The 24,396-nt window shown below is 36.4% G+C and overlaps 1 protein-coding gene across 1 annotated transcript; it reads right to left on the reverse strand.

Annotated features, from left to right (window-relative positions):
* Window positions 1–1,228: 1,228 nt before the first annotated feature.
* LOC105233777 (homeobox protein Hmx) lies at window positions 1,229–22,883 on the reverse strand. Its single transcript, XM_011215936.4, has 3 exons — window positions 21,486–22,883; window positions 7,589–7,698; window positions 1,229–3,402 (listed from the first exon to the last, which is right to left on the reverse strand). Exons 1-3 carry the CDS (start codon window positions 22,283–22,285, stop codon window positions 2,609–2,611), a joined length of 1,704 nt encoding a protein of 567 aa, XP_011214238.2. The 5' UTR covers window positions 22,286–22,883; the 3' UTR covers window positions 1,229–2,608.
* Window positions 22,884–24,396: the final 1,513 nt, after the last annotated feature.

Here is a 24,396-nt window from a genome sequence, read left to right on the forward strand (position 1 = left end):
GATCCTATTTGCGGAAATTTCATACAAAAACGGAAATGATGAAACGTATTGCTTATGGATAGTAAATTAAGTAGCTCCTGATAAGCGCTTATTTCGGCAGCTCCGAACAAGAGCCCAGTACTACAGGGACCTTTCACAAATGAAAAGATTCCTTGCAATAACTTGATTTCGATAGGTCAGTTAGTAAGCATATGAGTACGCTACAGTGGTCTGATTTGAACAATTTCTTTGGAGATTCTAACATGGTCTTACAAAATAGTTTAGGCCAAATTTCTTGCTGATATCTCGGATCGGTTAGACCCGTTAATGGTGATTCCGACAAATCAGCATATTCTTCTAGAGACAAAGACATACCCAAAATGTCTGATCGATATCTCAAAAACTGATGCAATATTTCACGTATATGCAGACAGACATTTATGTATATACATTAGATCGGGTTGATTTAAAGGGAACCGAAAACAAAAAACAAAATCGCGTATGCGTAAAATATTCTGAGGATCGTTCTAAGAATTTTTGAGCAATAGACTAGTTTCGAGCCAACGCTTTTAAATGTGAAGTTTTTTAGGATTCTTAAAATTTTTTCTTCAGTTTTTGATATATCCAAGTGAACTTTAATACGTAGGTGCATTTTGATATTCTATTAATATTGTTCGGAATCGGTCATATCTCTGGCAGCTGGCTCGAATGTTTTGGACCTGGATACTTTATTTGAAAATAACTGCCCACGTTTCAAGCAATATGGATTAAATTGAGTAAGATATTTAGCATGTAGCTCTGAAAATGTTTGTACCATATTTTTAAGACACCCAGATAGTGTTTAAGCAGAAAATTTAGTTATTGATATTATTGAAATTCGTATAACCATGTTTGATTGGAACGGCAATTTACAGCGGTACAATTATTTTTATTATTGTCATTACCCAGTAAAATTATATTTGTAAAGAACTGCTCATGGCATTTATATACATATATATTTATAAGCCCGCTTTACTCCACTTTCCACTAACTGTTTTTGGAAAACTAAAGAAATAGCTTGCAGGCTATTAGATTCGGAGCAATTGAGTGGTACTAAGATTCGCAATTCACCACCTTCTGAGAATGTTCACATCTAGTCAAGTAGCATTTAAAATAGAATTTCGAAGGAGTAGAAAAATTAACTTATCAATAGATAATTAATGAAAACACAATACTTTTTAATTTGAATATTTTAATTTTGCATAAATAAGCAATTTATTATTCACTCTATTAATTTTTTTATTAAATTTTGGCTTAATTATGATATTAACATATATTATGGCATAATTTAACTACACGCTAACTGGGCATCATTCCAATTGTATGTATGTAATTATTATTAGTGTAATTAAGTACTTGCATTAATTAGAGTAATAAGTATTAATGTATATATTTATATATAAGAATTATATGTATATGTAAACTATTTTTTGGCTTTATACGCTGTTTTCACACATAAATGCGACGCTACATATGTAAATACTTACATAACTAATTTACCATATATAATATGACTTAATGAACATATGTATAATCGCAAGACTATTCTCTAACAAAACATACACACATATCATATGGAGACTTATATACACACAAGTATTTTACAAACACGACTGTTTTAAGCCTCTGAGTACACATACATATATACATTTATAATCGTATTTAGATAAATATATATACACATATATCTGTTCTAGATTTTATAAATTTTAAGCACAAATATTGAGCAAAGAGACACCGCAGGTCAACAATTAATTATTTACAAATTTAGTAGCTAAAAGAAGAAAGCGAAAGAGAACGACTTTTTACAAATATGTAAAGGTTTTCTTAGTTTATATTTGGTTTTGTATGGCTACGTTGTTTGTTTACTTGGAAACCTAAACGTTTGAACATTGATTACAATTTTTACTTAGCACTTTCCTATTATACAGACCACACATTAACTTTAAGAGAAAACACGCAATAATTTTTACGTACACTCTTCCGCGAATGCATCCCGCTTCAGTTAGCTTTTAATATTTCTGGTTGTTTTCTCCGTGCACTTAAGCAGTGAAATTCTTTGTATGTGAAACCAATTTTTTCTGTATGACACAATAAAAATTTACAACACTTTGCGGATTCTTCCGACAAGCGTTGAAAGCCTCTCCTTCTCCTCTCCACTCTGTTAATACACCTTGTGCACTGTGTTGGCTCTTTCAACGCCGTTGTCATTGCTGGCGCCACCAGCACTGTTGATATTCAACTCCCTGCCACCACCGCTGCTGTGCATCTCCAGGCAATTAACACTTTTTGCCAACAGCTCGAATGGTGTCGCTTTCCGCACCGCGTCGCTACCACCAGCAACACTGCTGCCGCCGCTAGTTGAATCCCTATTGCTCTGTGCTAACGACGCTTGCGTTAAGGACAGCTCCTCCTCATCCTCGTCGGCTTCCACATCGATTGCGGCTTCCTCCTCTGTATCCGAGTCATCCATATCGTGTACTGATGTCGGCGTCGGCGTTGTTGGCGCATGATTGGTGTATGGCGGCTTTCGCAGTGAGATTGGACCTCCGCAGTTGGGTACCACTGCGGCCGCCAAGCACCCCACGCCCTATACAAGCGAGGAGAGGGGTGGCCGTGGTGGGCTTGTGTTGCGTGCTGCTGCCGCCGCATAATACTGCATGGGATGGTGGTGCGGTGGTGGGGGTGGTACAAAGCCCGCACCAGAGCCGTCATGATAGAGCACTGGAACGCGGACCAAACGTTGTGCGGCATGTGCCATATTCGCCATGTTGGCTGCCTCCAGTTCGGCTGCCAGCTGACGTTTCCATTTGTTGCGTCGATTTTGAAACCAAATTTTCACTTGTGTCTCAGTGAGGCGCAGTGAGGCAGCTAAACCGGCACGCTCCGAAGAGCTGAGGTAGCGTTTCATATCGAATGTGGACTCCAACTGAAAGACCTGTGCTCGCGAAAATACTGTGCGTGTCTTTTTCTTGCGTTTCGTTTGATTTCCATCGCCGCCTTGTGGCGAAGAGCCGTCTGAGGGTCCATCATTGCCATCGTCTTCTTCGATAATCTCTTCGCCATCATCGTCGGACTCGTTGGAACTGCTGGGCAGTAAATAACTGGAATTCGAATGCGAGCTGTGGTGGCTGAGCAGCGGATGCCCGTTGCTTCCGCCGCCACTGCTTGTAGGCGTTGAAGGTTGATGCGGATGCGTCAGATGTGAATGTTGTTGTTGGCTATGACTGTAACCATGCGGCGAAGGCGATTTATTGCCATTGCTATGGCCATTGTTGCCACCATTGCCGTGAGTGTTGCTGCTACTGTTGTTGTTACCAATATGGTTTGGGCTGAGCGATGTAGGCGAGGATGGATTTTCCGTTGTGTTGGTTGAGGAACTGTCTGCAATGAGAAAGAAAACCCAGAGAATCTAATTAGTGCGGGTTATTTGTTTAAGAGTAATAAATAATGAACGGTAATCGCAAATGCGAATGACTGTGACTCCTTGTTTCCTTAGTTGGACTAAACAGAAAAGCTGTGATTTCTGGGGTTGTTAGTTATGCGACCCTTATCCACATATATTGCTTGTACTAATGTGCGTACGGCAAACAAATTGATTTTGCAGTGCTGAGACTCACTCGTTTTCAGCTTCTCAGCGAGCGTTCAAAGCGCAGGAGCAGTGAGTAAGCTCGCTCGCTTGAAACGAGAGCATGTGGTTCGCTAGAAGTTGGAAACCTCATGATAACTTTGTGTATATTTTCTGTTAATATATTTTAGTGGTGGGAAATGTAATTAAGTGGCAGTTTGTGGGCGTTTGTGTTCCACTTCTATTCATTTCTATAGCCACTGAGTGCTATTTCCTTGGCACTTTGAATACATATGTAAGCCAGTGTGTTCAAATACTTTTTAAAATGGCTGTCTGTCGGTCGATTTCCCTAAAACTAACCTATTAGAGAAAAATGCCTGCAATGATAACTTCTTCATTTCTTTATTTTGAGTGAAATTTTATTTTCGCCTTAGAGAAGCCAAAAAATGGATTTTGGAAAAATAACTACAAGGCGTTTCGGACTTTATTTATTACTAAATTTAAATGAATAAAAATCTAAATACAAGCACAGAGATTATTATAACGGTCATAATGAAGGATATATAAAGAGTTTTAACAAAAATTTGAACTGATTGAAAAGTAGGTAAATTTTATAGCAAAACTCAGGCATTGTTTTATATATAAGTAAACAAAGATGTTTTGGAAATTATCGAGTTGCACTAATTTTTTTTAGTCAAATGAAAATCATATTTAAATTTATTTTTACTTTTGGAAGAAAATTCTTTATTATTTAAATAAGATCTCAATTTGTAGATAAACAATTACGTGCATATGCATGTGCATGCCTTTTTGCATTTGTGATACAGGGAATTTACAGTGATTGGAATGTTGAAATGCTAAACTGTCATTTAACACTAACACTATTACATATTGTTGTTTGCTGAGGTAAATCCACATTTGAGCAAATACACATAGATGCATATGCAGCGACACCCTGCCAGAAAATTAAATTAACAGAAACGTGGATTCATATTACTGTAAAAATCAAATGAAGTTTAATAATCCCCTGGACATGGTATTTTCAGTTTGCTACGAAGTTTCAACATGACGAGCTCAGATCAATTTCGCCATGTACTTCTGTCCGTCCGTCTGCCTGTATCTACGTGAACTAGTTTCTGAGTTTTTGAGATATCGATCTGAAATTTTGTGCACGTTATTTTTTCCCCAGGAAGCCGCTGCTATGCTGGAACCGTCGACAGTGGTTCGATACATATAGCTATAAACATATGTGACCTGGTCTACGAAAAGGGAGCTAACGTGCGAAAACTAGTTTTCTGGGAAACAGCTGTTAAAAATAAACAACTCGTTTCGTCATCCGAATCAACTAAAAAGTGAAAATGACACCTAAGCCCCCTTTCCGTAGACCAGGTCACATATATTGTAAATACTATATAGATATCATGACATACAAATTAGACGATCAAATTCATATCTCTTTTTAGAAACCTTCTTTATTTATCGAAATGTCTTCAAGAAATTTGACAAGAATTATTATTTACAATCGTCAAAAATTCCAAGAGGGCATTGCTGCAGTAAGCAAATATTTGCATATGTGTGTTATTCCGCTATTAGCTTAAGTACATTCCAACGGCGATAATAACGTACAAACTTAAGGCCAATTTACATGAACAAATTCAATTGCGATTGTAGTTACTTAATTTAAGAGGCCAATTAAATAGGCTTAAACTATTGGTAATGCGCGGAAACACGCTGCGCCCGCCACCCTATACATACTTGCTTGTACATGTGAATATGCTACTAAAATTCCACACACGTCGGTTTGACCAGACAGTTGATCCACCCACTCAGGCACATAGTTGGCTGTGCATAGTGGTGCAAAAAACCTCAACCAACGCGATGTACTTAAGCAACGTAACTTAATCCCTGCTACAAATTGCAATTAATTGAAAACCGATCGAAGCAACGGGAATGCAATGCACTGAGCAAAGTTGGTGGGTTAGCCTACTAGCGGGGGGAGGCACTGTTGTTAATGGTCGCATGTGTGTGTAAGGCTTTTGTGGCTTCAAATTGACTGCAAATTGAAAGGCAAAGCGGGGCACTACGACAGAACGGAATTTAATCGAAGGCGACATTCAAGAATGTCACAAAGAATTCGACGATTATGCAAAGTGACGATTACGCGTTGCGCCGAGACTATTAGTGGAATATTTGTAAACTAGCACCGTTATATGTTGCCAATTCACTTGTCAAAGGCATAGCGTGAATTCCTCAAAGCATTGCAATTGCATGGTAAATGAAATGTAAAAGCAAGTTGAGCACAAATTTAAAGGTGAACGGTTCAGAGTGTTTTCTAAACCTAAACAAGTAAGAAAGAACCAAGTTCGGGTGTAACCGAATATCTCATACTCTTGCAACTTGCCAGAATTAAAACCAAGGAGATATCTTGAAGTGCAAAGGTTTGTAAGTTATACGAGGTTTACGGCAAGTTTTCACCCATTTATTCCCGATATATGCGGTGTAAAGTTTAACTTAAAGGTCGAAAATGTTTCTATTGGGTATATGGGACTAAAGGAATCACCCATTTTTGACTAGAGGCTTACTATTAGTAGAAACGGGTTCTCAGCTCAATGGATAGCACTTACCAAACTACTGTGATTCACTGTGGCAAATTACAGAGTTATATCTTACATTGGTGCTTAGTCATGACTATTAATTGATTTTCATTGAGTGGCGTTTAGTGGGCGTGTCAGTGGTCCGATTACGACCATCTACGAATGCGTACTCACTTTTTAACTCGTCTAGTCATCCTAATCCTAATCATTTATATATATATATATATATGTATATACCTAATAAACGATTTTAATCTTCCGGTTGACTTTATACCGGCCAATATGTGAGCTAGTTTAGCATAATTAAGTAAACGCAAGCAATACTAATATTGTGAATTGTCTTCATAAAGTTATTTGTTTCTCGTTTGGATTTTTTTTTTATATAAATATTTTGGACCAGCAAAATGTGTATGAAACTAACGCCATTTTTATATTTCATTTCTACTCGGTAGTGAATTCTGAATGTGGTTAATCTGAAGGCTTTTTCATGTCGAAATATTTTTAATTTTAAAAAAGCTATTTAATGTTTTCTAAACAGAAAGACAAGTGAAATTGTGCATAATTTTCTTTAAATACATACAAAACAGGCAGCACTTGTAAAATATTTATATTTAAATTCAAAAATATACACCGGCACAAAAAATCAGCTGGTTTGGCTTTCAACTTAATTCTAAATTCGTTTATGCACCCGAGTTACCCCACGTCTCCCCATATAAGAAAGAGATTTATATATTTTATACGAGTAACCCTTTTTAGCTCGTGGTGAAATAGTGTTTATGCATGTGGGTTGAACTTACCCGACTAGAAGGATACCTAGTAGAAATAGAAATTAACGTGATATAAGTCTACGATCTATAAAATTCAGAAGTTAATAAAATACCGAACTTGATTGTATGAAAAATACTTGAAAGTCTTTCCACATGATGGTGCATTGCCTTACTTGTTTAATTTGTATTCAATTCTTTGATTCTTTGTTATGAATAGTTGCAAAACATCCAACTCTAACAATTAATTCATTTAAATTAAATTAATTTAATAAATTAATCAGAGTCATTGTGCTCTCATATATACAATATATAATATATTTATATTTGCTGGGAAAGCAACAGATAATTTGTTAAAGAAATTAAATCCCAAAATTGACGAACATCAAGCAAAATTCAATCCTGCTTCAAATAAAATAACCCGCATGACTTGAGCGACCTATGTGAATGGGTGAGTTAACTTCAAGGCCTGGGAACTTTCATTGCACAAAAAAATGATGCTTTTGTATGTACCAGTCTAGCAATTAAAGTAAAGTTATTTGCTCTAAATACCTGTCTTAAAAAATCAAAATATACCGGTGCCAGAACTACCCTTTGAAACAATATAGAAAAATGAGATAGTTATCTAAGTAACCGGCACTTACCATGTGTGGGGCTGTGGAAAGGCAGACGTTGTGGTGCCCATGGCCAGCCTGGAGGACACAGCGCCGCATAACGACCAGCTAGAGCACCCCATTGCGATATGAAACCCAATCTGCAATTAAGAAAAATTAACAAACTCATTAATTTTAGTTTGTTTGTATTGATGTAGATTTAAATTTAGTTAACAAATGTCAATCCGATGTGTTTTTTGTTATATAAAAATTAATAAAATTTAGTAATGAATCAACAAATGCTATTAAACGCTCTGTAATACTTCTTCTGCTTTCTGTTTAATGACCTAACATATTCATGCAAATACTTATAACGGAGGAGCTCTTTATATTTTAGCTTTACCACCGACTAATTTCAGAATGCCGTTAGCAAAAATTTATTGTTGTATGTGTACCTAAGTATAATATATGTATACTCGTATACAAATATACGTACAAGTATTAATACCCAAGTTCCATTTTTCACATATGTACATATAAGCAAATAGTGTACTAAATGTATCCCCATGTGTTTGTAGAAATACAGGTAAGTATATGGCACAATTGTACGTTCATACATTCCCCCCAAGAAAAATCTTAAATGTAAATGTGTGTTCTTATGTACATATGTCAATACTTAAGTGTGTATTCATATCAGCATGTATCTACTTAAGTAACTGCAATCACACGAAATTTCCTACAAACACATACATATCTTAGAAGAGTTTTAAAGATCCCATCTTCAGACGATTGTTCCATTCACACAGCAAAAGTTTACATACGTGTAAATGTACATTAAGGTTTTCATCAAACAACTGGCCATTAACTACTCAAATTAACTAATATATATATAACCAAATAATATTTTTTGCTCTGACTATTAGTCGTTAACCAACAATTTACATTTTTTTCAGAACTAACTAACACCCTAATGTACATCATCTTCTCAGTTAAAAGAAGAATGGTGTCTTTATAGTCAATAATTTTGCTAGCAAATTCATCCCTTGTATAAGTTCCTTAAACGCCCAAACACAAACGCACACAAACACTTAATAGCTCCTCCCCATACTGGCGCATACATAAACATACACGCACATTGCATACTCAAACGGATATCTTGCTGCTTGCGACTTGCTCGCATCCTTCCGAATCAGCGACTTCCCCTCATGACAACCGTCGCACTCATCTCGAACAGCTTCTTCGCATTATGGCGTTTTTCCGCTATTCGGCGCTAAAGAGCTTCTTAATAAATACATTTTATTTATTTATATCATGTGCTAAATCAAACTCTCAACTCGAAGCATTCAAGCCCACAAGCAACAACAACAACAACAACACACTGGCAAAAGATGTTGTGGCAGCCAAAGCAGGGCAGAGGAAGTGGAAGTGGGTGGCTCTGTTCGTGGGCTGCATGCACGAACCAAACTTTTGCAACTTGTGTGCATGTGTGTGTGGTTAAGGCTGATGTAGACGGGAGTGGGGGTAGTTGGTTTCTGATTTCTAATGGCTGAGGCACTTAAGTGATTTCGTTAAAGCGGGCTACATTCGGCAGGAGCGGTTTCGAGGGGTGCTCAGACTGCCATCGCGTGACGTCCAGATGAGGGTCGATATACCCGGGCAGAGGGGTTATTTGGTTTAATATGACAGCTTATAAAGTAGAATGTTGATTGAGATGTTTATCTTATTGGCTTTGATTTTATTTGTATCTTGAATGAAATCTTGTAGGGCAAAGAGAAGCTCATTCTGCTTTATTTGGACATACACTTGAGCTAAAAACAATATTAGTAAGACTTCGGTTATTTTTGTTTATTTCTTGCACTCAATTATTTAATAAGGTCGAACGCGTTCATGATAATCGGTAATTATAGAGTTATTTTAGACGTGCGATTTTCAAGAAAAAATAATCACTTATTATTTAAAGTTAGGGTAAAATATTTAGCTTTATTATAAAGACAAGGGTTTGCCATTATGTTTTAAGATTTATTTCGGTCAAGATATCGCCGTGGCTGGCTCATATTAATCCAAGCCGAGAGGATCAATATTCGACTACTTTTTGCATCAATTGGGACCTTAGTATGACAGCAATAAGAAGCCTAATATGCGCTTCCAAGGCGTCAGTCATCATGGATTTAACTGCACAAAGAAGAGACTTCACCTATCCAATTGCGACAATTGTGTTTATTAACCAAAAGTGAGCACCATTGCTGGACAAAATTTTCTTGAGATGCGCCTGGTCCGCGCCTTATTTTGGTAACAAACATTGTTATTCATTAAAAACCACATATCTAAAAAAAAAACTCCCTGAACATATTTCATATATGATTTATAGTCAATGGATAAAAATGTGTTCTAAAGTTTCAAAGCTGTTTTAATTGACCTTTCGGCAGAATACCATTATTTTTGGCGCGTCTGTAGATTCGTAAGAAAGCAACCTCAGAAAAGGGTTAAAATTCGACATACATATGCTATAGCAGACCAACCGGTGCTTCTTGTTCTTATAACTTTAGCAAAAATACATTGAAGCAGAAGAACATGCATATATCTAGAAATGAAGGTTTTATTTACTATCATTTTCCTATCGTACATATTTTATCGATTTTCTATACTGAACGTATATATTTTTTATGTGTGTACCTTATAATTCAAAACCCAGAAGAATCAACGCATAATTTCGCTTGTCGGTAATACATCCAATTATGTGTCGCCCAAGTCAACAGATCGCTACGATTTTGAATTCCTTGCAGCACTACAGCGTTCTTGTTGTTATTTTATAAGCCAATTTTAATACGATAAGCTGGCACTTTTAACTTTTTGTACATTTAGTGGTATTCGAATGTTAAACGCTTGACATTTGTGCTACGAATTCCCACAAATATTTGTGTCTACTTATTCATGCATAGTATGTAAATATGTAGCAGTTTACAATTTAGCGTGGAAGTATTATACTTACTAAGAAGAATCTACATATAAATAAAAGCCGAACATTTTAATGGATTATTTTCCTATAAGTAAAATTAAGGGTAAAAAGAATTGTCAGGCACTTAGAGTATAATTCAATAAATAAAAAAAATTCCCACAAACCCTTTGCCCTTCCATTTCATTTAATTATTTCTCGATTTCGATATCACACCACCCCCTCTCCAACTATAATAATATCATTCTTGGTGCACCTTATTCCTCCTTTTTCACACGTTTCTCGGTTGCCTTCCACTCACTTTCGACGAATGCACTTTTAAATTAAAGCCAACAAAAGTCAACGTTAAAACGTTTTAAGTTGCATTCCACGTGAGTCCAACCCAGCAAACCCTTGCGCAATCCCACAGCACCCGCACAACAGTCAGAGCTGTATGTACCCGAACCCACAACGGGCAGCATTGCCATCCTGTAGCATTCCGTTAACCCTCTTTGACCGTGTAGTTACTGACCCGTGTAGTCTGTCTCTTACAACTGTGATTTTTATATGTTTCTACATACACTCACCTGCTATTCACTCCCCCCACCAACTAGGGTCAATGTGTTCTCCACGTCCAACGCTTTTTATTTCGGTTTATTTTGTCTGCTTTGTATGCGATATTTTTTAGTCTGTTGCAATTTGTCTGGTTCGCTAGCTTCTGCTTAAGACACTCAGCCCGAACTGGTCAGCAGTAAATTGCTACATTCGCATTGCCCTGACCTCCTTCGCTTTGGCCAAGGTAACAAAAAACCGGCAACCAGAATATAAACAATACAGTCAGTGTATTCTAAAAAAGAATCACTGCTAACTGTCTCAGTGAGAAACGGCAATAAAATGCTTGGCAAAAAACTAAACTTGCTGTAAATAAATCAATACTCTCCCATATCAATTTCCAATTGGCGACTTGGCAGATTTGCAGTTTGTGGTAGCGAGCGGGGATTGAATTTAGCATTTAAGCGGACGGCAGGAAGAGGCAGTATCCACTTCTACAGAGTCGACATGACCGAATTGATAATTTGTTAATAACCGCAATGCATTGGACCAACCTTCGAAAAAGAACTGTCGAATATGTATATTTTTGATGGAGGAATTGTTCTCTTAAACTTTTAATTGAAGTTAAATAAATTAATATTTAACAATCTTCAGCAATTGTCATTTAACCCATTTACGAGTACAATCACAAAACTTATCTAAAATATTTTAAACAAAACTTGATAGAGTGAAAGAAGCTTTATTGAGCTTTTCGCTTGTTCTATGTAAATAAAAAGATTTTATCATTTTAACAAGCCATTTTGATTTAATGCGATTTCTCTTACAGTGTAATTATAAAATGTATTCTCATCAAATAGTTTTACTTTTTAGGAAGGTATGCAAGAGAACAGAGAAGAGAGGGTTAAACCCACGTACGGCGTCATGGTACTCAATTTGAGGCAAGTTAAGACCCAGAAATGCCGTCTTCGTGAAGCAGTTATTTTAGATCTCATGGTTTAACTTGCTTTACGTGGGTCAGTTCAGTTAACTTTCACTGGCGGGGTATATAAAAAAAAGAAATTTTATCGCTGAGACAACCTTAGACATGATTTCTTCTTTTAATCATTTTTCACAAATTCACTTACATGCCTACACATACACGCACTTTCGAAGATATCTAAGTCGTTATTACCGTTTGTTAGCCCCTCAGCGCCAAAAAGTTTTCTATTCCAGAAGGTGCAAGCAGTTCAAAAGTGGATTGATGCAGTTTTTAAACACTCATAAAGTAGATTACGAGAAACAATTACAACAACTAGTAGAACAACAAACAGCTTAGCGTCAAGTCGAAATTATGGCATTCGTAAGGTTTCTTGAAGCGTTCTTCATATGCTGAACGGGTTCATGTTTACATCGTCAATTTAGAAAGAGCTTATTGAGGGGCTTTTATTTACTCTAATAGACAAGGTATAAAAACTACACAACAAATTCTTGTGCATACAAACTATTTGTGGAATTTTCTAAATGCTACTTAAACATTTGTCTTTGTTTATGCAGAAGTATTAAAAGCTCAACAATTTAGGTGGGTTCGTATTTAAAGTGGGCGCCAAATAAGTAAGAATATTTCTCTTTAATAAAAATTAAATGCCTTTAAACTCTTGTTTTTAATGCCAGAAACAATTTATGCACGAGTTTAAAAAGAAATACTCGTTATAATTAAATAGAGATAATAGTAAATATGGCGCGCACAAGTCTCTGCAAGAACTGAAAAGTGTAAAATGACGAAATGTAGCATTTTCGAGCAACTAAGACCAACTTCCAATTTTTCCTTTTGACGATTCACTGAATATTCTATTACTTCCAGCCCTTCTACTACGAATATTTTGATACCTCACTGAACCCAAACAAAGCCATTGCTAATCACCAAACAATCACTAAGGCCAGAGAGTCCTTCGAGAATTACAACAACACACACACAGTCGACAAAAAGACCAAATGAAAATGTTGCCAAATGTCAATGCAATATTTACACCACATCCACAAGCATTCCGACAATGGAAAAGTCTATTAGAAGGGATCTGCGCACAATAGCCCAGGTACGTAATAATTATTTTTGAAAACTACTTTACGCATTTGCTTGCATGCATGCATGTGTGTTTGTTTGCGGTATACAAGCTGTATGCGTAATCCCGCTTAATGACGCCAGCATTTTTTGCCCAGGGCAACAAAGTCATTCGGGAGGAAAAATTGTAGTACTTAAGCTGCTGCTAATATTTTGATATGCTGTGGTTGCTCAAGTGCTACTCATACAAATACTTATGCGTATGTATTGGCACATAGCTGGCAACTAGCCCGCTTACTCGTATTAACCCGCAAATGGACGGTAACGCAGTGTGTTGGCGCTCGAATATAAAAATGTCAATGACGTATTGAATATTCATATTGGTTATATTGAACTGTGCCTACACACATACATATGTACATATATGAGTGCATACACACAAAAGAATAAGTGTCTTTAAGTCTGTCAAGGAGTGTTAGTAAGTGTGTGTGCCGCAGCTTATAGCCCAAAGCGACTATAAATGCAGCCAATTACATTTAAATCTTGCATGCATGAACGATCTGGGCAATTTAAATGCTTAAGTTTCGTATTCTAATTTTGCAATCGGTTACAAACACAGGCACAGACACATATTAGCATTCTATCATTGCTTTTATTCGTACACAATTGAATGCGTTTGTAACAGTAGCCGAGTGTGTGAGTGTTGCGTTGAGCTAATTAGAACACGCCAATATTAAGATTTAAGCGAATAGTTTTGAAAAATTACTAAATAAGTAATTGACTACAAGCAATTTATTTATTCTTTCACCTAGAATAAAAGCAAGCAAAAGGGCTGCACCGAAACTAGTATATACCCTTCACAAATGAAGCAGTTTCCCTAGACGAACTTCATTTTAGTCCTTCAGTTCTGTTCCATTTAGAAATTTTCTTTAGATATCGTAGCGCTTCTTTGGAAAATAGTCCTTGTCAAATTTCGTAAAGATATATCGTCAAACAAATAAGCTTTTCATACAAGAACATAATTTTAGTCATCCACTTCGTATGGCAATGATATGTTTGGAGAGAAAAGCACGTGAGTTCGATATCTCAAAGCCTGAAAAACTAGATCATGTATAAAAGACTGGCGGAGATGGCTAAATCGGCTCAGCTCGTCTTTATAGAGATTGAGTGTACTCTGTTCAAGGAATACAAATATAAGAATCGATACTATTCTATGGTTCTATCTACCATTTTCCATTTTTATGAAACAGTAAATTTAAAGGATTATGCGTTAGTCTCCCTTATTGAAATATTTCTGCATATTCCATAAAAATTTTACACGAATAAATAACATCATACAATATTCAAATTAGTTGTCTTCGATTCACCAATCCTTGCAGAGTACTTTAGTACGATTAAAGTTTGTTCGATTAACTCTACTAAATGAACGTACAAATAATCAGCACTTGTGGCGCAACCGTGCATCTCCATGTTCTCTGTTCCGTGTCAAAAACGCTTTAGAAACTCCTTAGTTTGGTTTTCTATATCATAGCTGATTTAAAGTCTTAAGTATTTAAAATCAAAGAATAACAATTTTAGTTCGAATGTAACCGAACAGGAAAATATATATATAGTTTTATGAGGTCTAGGGCCAACTTTCATCGGCTTCTGTTCATTTTAGGCGCGAAGATATATTGTTTTTATAAAAAATAAGTTCTCTCTTTTTCAGTGCGATAACTCTTACAATGGCCAATATATGATATGTAGTATAAAATCATCTGGAAGTTGGAAAATATGTATATTAGGTATAGGGGGCTTTGGGCCCCCATTCAGCCTATTTTTAACGCAAGTGTACATTATTATCAAAAAAATATTTTCTACGAGTTTCAATAACATATTTCACAGAGATAACCGAATTTGATTGAACATATGTATGTCCGGAGATCAAATCTTTACGCGGTTCCTATAAAGCCCTCTTGTATCGTTTTGGTTGTAAAATTAAATGTCTCTAACATGGTTATTGATTTATCGTGCTTTTAATATTTCTTAACAAACCCGTTTTATTAGACCTCATCTAATAGTGTTTAGTTTTCTTATAGGATTTGTCCTCAGCGTATTTGATTTTTATAGCTTTAGTGGTTTACAAGTAGTTAGTTAGTCAGACTCCTAATTAAGCTCAAGTCATTTGTTTATTCGAATGATACTTTTTTGGATATTTTAATTGACAATTTAGTTATTTTTAAAAATGGATAAATTAAGGAGTTTACCAGGATTTTATTTATAAAAGTTACTTATTTAGTTGCATAGAATTTAAAATAAAACACAGGAACGGAAATTTGATATTCTGTACGGCCATTTTACAAAACTTTTGCCTAACCGATCGACCACCATTGAAGGTGGCAAAAATTCCTCCGTCAGCAAAGTGTGAATTAATAACGTATTTTTGATTCAAACTCTAACATACAGAAACTTTTTCTAGATGCAACCGAGTCTGAGGAACTTCTTCGGTTACGGCCATTTCGCAAATACGAAAGAATGAAAATTCTGCTATCTGAGGACTTTATAATATGCGACATTTTTGTAGATTATAAGTTAGACAAATCGCGACTTTCAAACTATGCTTTAATATGAGTTTTCGCCAAACAATTTTTAGGAAATTTAGGGATTTCATATTCACAATGAAAAAGAACTAAAATTAATTTAAGATAAATTTTAAATCACGAATAAAACATCTTGCATTGAGATTTCAAAACAAAGAACGAAAAGTTTAGAAACACCGCAAAAGTCCACAAATAATTCATTAAAAATTACTAGCATTTTTTTCAGTGAGGGGACCAAGCGCTCCAAATTTATTTAATATATACATATATATATGTGTATTTACAAATGGGTTTATGAGTGAAGGGGGCAGTGTGATGACATTTGGCCACTATTATAGCGGTAAGCAGTCGTGCGCGCAGGAAAAGTCGAAATACAAAGGAAGTTGTGGAGACAACAACAACAGCGGCTTGAGCAATCACAACACAAATCATTGTTGTTTTTACTTTACGCCCAAGGCGGCCGGTGGTTAGTTGCAATTTTGTCTTTCTGCTAGGGGAGTCTCGTGTTAATAGCTGAAAATCAACATGGCCACCGCAGTATTTCCGCCTCAAATATCAATGCGACTGTGTGCGTATGCCCGCAGGTAAGCAAAAAAGCGCTCGCAATAAGCTCTGGATTTATTTCACATCATCATTCAGACAGCCGCATTAATGGTCGCTACTTTGGCAGCATCACCAGTAATATTTAAATTGTTGGGGTCGAAATACTTAATGTTTTAGAGGCGGGTGGCCGCGGGCAATATTTTCACAATTTACTGTGAAATTTGGTTGACATTAGCTGCTTTAAATGCACGTAATTAGCGCAACAAATAGCTAAAAGCTGTACTACTAATAAAATAAAACCATAAAAGTGACATTTTGACACGCGGCAGTGCGGCAGCGCGGATAAAACCTCTTTTGGGATGTAACGTAATAAAAAGGAAGTAAAAAAGAGAAATAACAAACATTTTAAAAATAGAAGTCCTTTCCTGAGTTGGCAATTGTTTACTAGCGCGACTGTGCTTTGCTTTTGTGGCTTTGGATATTTATTCGGTTTTCCTATTCAAAGCCATAAATTAATCAACCGCAAATCATCACAATTGCCATGTCTCACATAATTTTGAGATTATCTCCTCAACACTTACAATTTAATTTCTGATCCGCACGTGCCATGGGCAACACGCCTTTTTTATCCCAACGGGGCCCATGGGGATTAGAAGCAAAACCGCATAAAAAGTGGGCTTTTCCAATGACGCATCTCAAAGCAGATTGTCATCTTTCGTACTATTGTGAGAAACAAATTTTTAAATTAAATTGTATGCGCGAACTTGGTGTATCGAGACCTATGTTAGTTGCATCAGCGATAAGCATCACAAGTCAATTCATAAACTCTCCTCTGAGTTTGGAAGACTGCTCGGCTGTCTGCCAATTCATCGAAAAAGCGGTGTACAGTCGGGAATTGAACCGAGCGAATTTAAATCAAGATCAGTGTTTGATTTCCTAAACGAAATACAATATTTCCATTAAATTGCAATATGAGGGCTTCAAATTTTATTTCAAACATATTTATTTATATGCCCTTAAATGAGTATGCTTATATGATACATACGTATGTATGTACATACATTCATAAATATGCGACGTTTACGCGAACATTAATCCCATCTGAATCATAAGCTTAGTTTGGTTCATACTCTCTCAAATAGAATAGAAATGCAAGCAAAAGGCACCCCCTCCATCTCCTGGTTATATAATGCAACCCATGTAACATCTATTCATGCATGTTGGTATGTTTGTGTGAGTTTAATAGAGCAAAGCATAGGGCAGCAATTGGATTGCAATTATGCGATAATTACAAATGTAAACGTATAAAAATCGTATTTGTTTACGCCACACACCAAACACTACACACACAAAGATACACTGTAGAAAATTAAAATTATAGTTGGGAAATGAAAAATATTTGCATTAGTTGAAGTGATTTATAATTATTGAAAATAATTTTTTTCAAACTAAGAAGGAAATTCAATACAACCACAAAACGCAGTTCAAAGCAGCACAAATATCGTTATGAAATTTATGTATTTACGTCAATGCGCATATTTTCAATGAAAAATATAAACGAGTCAAAAAAATTAACCTTATGTCACATATATTAACCGGTTCCAAGAAGCAATTTAAATGAAAACTAATTCAAAATATTAAATTTGTATATTTACATTCTTAAATAGTCATTTTTATTTAAATCGCATGTGACACTAAAATTCTGTAAAATATTTTCCTGCACTCCTCAAAGAAATGCTATTTTTCTCCACACAAATGTAAAAGCACAAACTCCGTAGAATATGCCACACACAACTGAGATTCATTTAGGAGTTTGTGTGTTTTCAATGGTCACAGACACATACACATATACGTTAAACATGTATTTTTGTGCTTCTTTTTCAGCCCGGCACCCTTAACAATAAACACTGTTGGTGGTTGCTTGGATGTTTCCTACCATCCTTGCTCATTCCGCTATGTTCGTTGTCTAATCTAGTTGGGGTTTCATCTACCCGAAACCCTTACTCACATCTAACTCAACTCATCTCGCTTCAGCCTGTTGGGTGGAAGTCCGAAAATAACTGTCTTTTTATCCTAGTGTTCATGCCCAATACAACATACTCGTACATACATAGGTGAAAATAAATGTGCATTTTTGAATAAGTATGTTAGTCTCACGTTTGCATGTTCTTGCACATTCTCAACAATATTAAATTACAAACAGATAAAGGTTTTGTTGCTTCGTTGCATTTTAAGGATTCGTTACGCTTTTATACCGTTACCCAGCTTGAAGGTACACCCTTGCATCCTTGCGAAATGCATTTTCGTTCGTATATTTTGGTTTCATTTGATTTTGATTTTATCTTTCTGTTTCTCGCACTCAAATTCATTTACTGGCATTGTAAGATTTTCGAAAGGATTTTAAAATCCAAACATTACATTTGCCTTCAAATCACAAAGCAAGTTCACTTGTTAAAGTTCGAATATTTGCAAAATAAATATTACAATGCTTCTGAAATTGCAAAGTTGCTAAAAATATAGGTAACTTCTCATTTTCCCTGTGTTTTGATTTTTACATTTTCCATCGGAAGAAGGAGGTAATTATTGAAATGGAATTACAGTTGAACTTCTATACCTCGTAGTTCTCTATAAATTGAACTCTTGAAGTGGCAGTAAAAGTAAAATTTTCCTGTATAAATCGAAGTCTTTCTAACATTAAGATTTTTTGATCATGTTAAATTTGATATTCGACATTTCCAAGTATGGGGGAGTATAAAAAATATTTCAATTGCTTCAAATACGAATTGGATGGCGGTATATCATGTTCCGGCCGCCACCTAATCACAAGATTTAGGCTATTGGGTAGGTTATCTCACAAATATCCTGGATTTAGTAAAGCTCGCCACATAAAAATGACACTTGCAATCTCGTCTTCGAGGATTTGCATATAATCTATCCGAAATCTCTCTGTGCGACCCTTATTTAGCGACATTAGTTTGTCAGAACGGAAAATCGTCATATCGCAGCTGAATTTTTTTATTGATACTATCCTTTAAGTAATCAAATGCTGCGCCACGGATTTTAAAAGTCTCGAAATTCAATTTTTTTTATAAAAAAATCTTAAGTTTCAAATAGAAATTTCTTCATAATTGTTAGCACTTGGAAGGAGCATGCTGTTTACATCTGTAATTTTGGCTCTAGTGCTCAGATCATTGTGCAATTTGGAGAATGAATCTCAAAAAGAAATACTTAGCGAAAACTTAATAAAATACTAACAAATACTAACACTATACATATTCACCCTTAACTACGATATTTTATTAATTATTATTTTTCAAAAACACTATACCAGTGAACACATTTTTTCGATAATACCTGCACATACGTCAATTTGTGGGTCACACGCTGGTAAATGTGCACGAAAGCCCAATGTACATAGACTTAATTATAAGCATTAAATTACCAAAAATAAGTTGAACATCTGATCGAAATTTAACTCACTTGTACCTATGTATGTACATATGTACCTATGCAGTTATACTAAGGTCCTTAAGTTGTTCGGCGTCACGAGCTAAAAACAACAACAAATGCAATTTATGCACCTATTAAAAGCCAACTGCTGTCAGCCGTTGGGTTCATTAATAAATTCCATATACAAAAAAGGCAACTTAAAGGGCAAATTTAAAAAATTTCGTAATCAAAGATCATATTACGTCAAGCGATTAACGAATGTGTTGAATTAAAAAAATGTTGCCCTTAAATTATCTCCCCCGCCAAACTAAAGCCAAATATTTACACACACATTCTTATGCAATCGAGTATTTTTACGCATATACAAGTATGAACGTGTGCTGATCCTCGGGTAATCCTGACATTCACTCCATCGTTCATTTAAATGCAATAACAACAAAGCGATTTCGATAAGAAAAAATACAACAGCAAATAAAGAACATAATAAAAAGGGAAAGGGCGAAGTGGCCAGCGCTTGGTCATCTATTGGCCCTGCACCATTCACAACTGGCATTTTGACATTTGAGGCTTTAATAATGATCATTTTCATTTCATTAAACGCGTACGTGCGCCCTTCAACACTGCCTGCCTTACACTTACGATTGCCGGATCGTGCCTCCGCCAGAGCGTGGGTAGATAACGATCAGCAGCAGTCGGATGCGCCGGTAACGGTGGCAGCTATCGACTACACCGCGAGCACGAGCCAACATGATGGGCGCTGACTTGGGGCGTCTACTCAGTAAATGTTGCCTTCCTCGTACAATTTTTCGTTGGTTATAACTTATGAACAGTTAGTTGTTGAAAAAGCGTAATGCCAATTAGATCTTGAGGGTATCAAGCCACTAAGGTGTAAATGGCATGCATTCCCCTGCAATACTGTGGCATGGCGCATGCGTGACTCGTTTGGCGCTTCGCTTGACGTGTGGCTGCGCAATGAAGTTTTTATCACTTTATCATCTGAAAATGGTTTTTTGTGTATTTCTTTTGCGAGCCATCAACGTTGTTTGTTGGTTTATTTCCTTTCCAGGACGGTGCATACACACAAATAAGTATATCATATTTATTTAATTTGGAATTATGATTAATTTTAGCACACATGAGTCGTTGAGTTAACGTTTAGTATTTTTATCAGCATATTTTTATAAATGAATTAATTAAATTGCTTTCAACGACAGAGATATGTAATGGCAGCTTGCCAAATATTTTGACGTAACGCAAGAAAAAAATAAAAGGAGGACGAATAAATATTTAAAATAAAAGTGCTGATTACAGCAACACACTTTAAAGCCCTTTTCCAAATATTAGGTATCCGAAATCGTCACTTATTATGGTAAAAACTCTCTTGGTCTTTCTTTACATTGGCGCAAGTAGAATTGGTCGTAGTCGTCAATTAACGATACATTTTCGATTTAACATCAGACAATCAGTAACAATTGATTTTTAGAGAATTCCGATTGACAATATTTAAACTGCAAGGACTGATGTCTAACATTAAATTTAAATTATTAAAAGGCTTAACATAATTTCAAAAATTTTAATTTACAAATCCAAAATTGGAGGAGAAGTTCTGCTGAATATCAAATGAAATTAAGAGCAATATATAAGATATTTTCTAAAACTAATTCCGAACATTATATCAAATAAGAGGGAAGTTGTAAGAGTTAGTCTTTAAGAAAACCATAAACAAACGCTAAAATCAATTTTTCATATTTAATGATTCCAATGGTCAGAAAATTTAGAATTTTTTCCAGTTACACTTACAAGTACAAGTAACTAGTATGAGAGTATGGGAACGCTTAATAGTGCAGTACCTACCTAGAAATCATCGCCGCATCTTGTGGGCCGCCGGTGCCAGACTGTGGCAGTTGTGGTATCGGTGTGATTAGCGTTGGTACATTATGGCTACCACCACTTTTTTTCGACGGTTCACTGCGGCTAAGGATACTCGATATAGAGAAACTAGTAAATCCATTGCTGGTTGTGGCTTTAGCATTTCCAGACGCAGTGCCGCAACCGTTACTCGCCTCTCCACGGCCTAACGCCATATTCTGACTACTGCCGTTGCTATCACTATTATTATTGTGATTCAAAAGCTTGCTATTGTTGTTGTTATTATTACCCGTTAAGGAAGTAACATCATCGTTGCCATTACGTTCGGGTGAATGTGGCGCCATAGCAGCCATAGCCGGCGGACTAAGTCGATCCACCGCCGCTGACGCCAAAGCCATTTGGCCCGCTGTAGGTGTAACCGCTGCGTGTTGCAATAATTGTTGATGCGCAGGATAGGCAGCATGAAGATGACCGAAACTGTGCAAAGCGTGATGCAATGCCACCGGGTGACCGCTTAAACTGCTAAGGTGGTGTTGCAGGTGATGGTGTAGAACCGTCGGCGGTACAGCAGTTAAAGCAGCGGCGGTCGGACTGTGAAAATGAGCACTGGAAGTAGGTGTGCCGGCGGCTGTAGTTGGCGTCGATGTCGCTGTTGGCGTGCTTCCGTTGGAGGGTGTCGGTGAAGCCGAGCGTAACGGAGTGTCGCTGCCATTACCACAACCGGCGGGACTAGGTTCGGGACTGGACACTACGCTTATGTCAACTTCAGCCTCTGAGGAAGACATTTGGTTTGTATAACAAATTTTGTTAGCTAAATTTGCAATGGTTTGGAATCACTGGTTGGATATATATTTTCACTCTTATTTTCAAAGTTTTAACCGAAATACACCAATTCCATTTACAAATCGAAAATTCATCTAAGGATTTTCAGTTTCATTATGTTCGCATGATTTTATTTCAACCAGAAATCCTTGTTCATTATAAGTATAGCCGAAAGATTTCGCTTTAGAACTAACTCTGCACTATGAACACACATGAAAGTTACATCAAATTAACACCATTATTTAGACGCGCGTACTCGTACACCCGCAGAAATTGTTAGGACGTCTTTACCGTTTCACCTATGCTTCGCATTTAAATTGAAATTTTGAATTCAAAACTTCATCGTCCTCGGCGCAGCTCAATGAAAAGTGTTCTGTTTCACTGAACACATTCGACCGCCGCCCGCCTGTCTATGCGATTGTCTCTATGACTGTATGTCTGTCCGGCTGCTGGTTGGTTTATTTGTTTGTTCTTAGGCGATCGTTTAGTTTTATTGTTTTCCACGATTTAACCCCCGGTCGTTTATGTTGCTCTGCGAACCTGCATACTGTATACTTTGTAGTCACACTGCATAACTAGAACTGAGGTGGTTGGTCGGAATTCTTTTGGTTTTTGCGCTAAAATGGTTCTCCACTGTTTTGTGCAAACACAAATACACAGATCTTTAGTCTCTGAAATCACTCTACATAGTAGAACCCTTGCATGCCGCAAAGCGTTAGGAGGGTTGCTCGGAAATTGCAAATTGTTCGCGGGTCTGAGTGTCGTTGCTTATACATACATAAACAAATAAAACACACCGCGCCTCTTTCCACTCAGCCAACCTCAGCAACACTCAATTTCATGAATATGCGAGAAGGAGCAATCAATATCATCTCTACCTCGTCGCACACTGCCTTGCAAGGGGTTGGTTAGCTGGTTGGTCCGTTGGTTGTGTTTTAATTCCAACATTCAAAGCAGTTGCCACATTAAGCAACTCACTCCTTCGTTTTCCGTTGTCTTCTACGTACATATGTACATCCTCCATTCTCCAACAGCAAGTGCTCTGCAACCGCATCAACACTTTTGAGCATTTAATTGTTGCTACAGAAAATATCAAATCATCTGTGTTTCTTACATTTTGTTAGTAAGACTTCTGTGCTCTATCTACCCCCATACCACTACACTTACACTCTCTATTGGTTAAATTCTTAAGGATACGCAATTACTGTTTCATTTCCAATTCGTCCAATATACATACATACATATATGTATGTATGTATTTTACTTTGAAACGTTTGACAAAAAAAACTATCGGAATGGGAGCCATTGACTTGGCGGCACCAGTCAGCCAGTCATGCAGCTAGCGAATCAATCAATTCGCATACAAAGGTCAAGTGTGACACTATTAAATTATACACAAAAGATAGTTTGAACATTCCGGCGGTAAGCGGTGTGCGCAAGTGGTCAGAGGGAATGTGCAGGGGCATATCGAATGGAATTAAATCAAATTGTGGAACATTTTTATTAACACAAGATATTATATGTTGAAGTCGTGCAGAGTAGAATAGTTATGCTTGAAATCTGTAAATTATATCACAAGGTTTTGGCTTGTTTCATGAAATTAGTAGTAATTGAAGCCCTTTGTAAGCTCGAGAAGTAAACAATAATACGAATTCTCAAGATATTGACCATTAGAATATTGACAATTTCTAATTCCCATACCGTTCAAAGTATTCCTTTCGGTTGTGTATCTATATCTATAGTAACGGGTAAATGATAAACCATGATCACGGACGTTATATCTGTTATACACTTTCGTGCTCTGAATCGAAGCATTCTTCTAAATTGAGTACTTTGTAAGCTCAAGAAGTAAACAATAATACTTCAAAGTTTTTGATCAGCTCTAGTGTTGGTTTTTCTATGTGATCTCTTCGCGTTTTGAAAAGATAAGGCTTCTCTTCTAATCCAATTAGAATATATTACCTTTTGCACAAAAAGGAGATGAGTGTGCACCAATAATATACGTATGTATCTTAAAAGATAGCTATGTCTGTTCAACGAAATTAATTAGAATCGTATAAAAATGTAAACAAAA

The sequence above is a fragment of the Bactrocera dorsalis genome, chromosome 2 (assembly GCF_023373825.1).
Source record: "Bactrocera dorsalis isolate Fly_Bdor chromosome 2, ASM2337382v1, whole genome shotgun sequence".
NCBI classification, from domain to species: Eukaryota; Metazoa; Arthropoda; class Insecta; order Diptera; family Tephritidae; genus Bactrocera; species Bactrocera dorsalis.

Excerpts from the sequence above, each read along its gene's own strand:
- LOC105233777 (XM_011215936.4), bottom strand. The coding sequence starts at position 22,285 with ATGTCTTCCTCAGAGGCTGAAGTTGACATAAGCGTAGTGTCCAGTCCC. Across the intron at positions 7,699-21,485 it reads GATGCGGCGATGATTTCTAG|ATTGGGTTTCATATCGCAAT; the intron begins GTAGGTACTGCA and ends TCTTAATTGCAG. Across the intron at positions 3,403-7,588 it reads TTTCCACAGCCCCACACATG|ACAGTTCCTCAACCAACACA; the intron begins GTAAGTGCCGGT and ends TTCTCATTGCAG.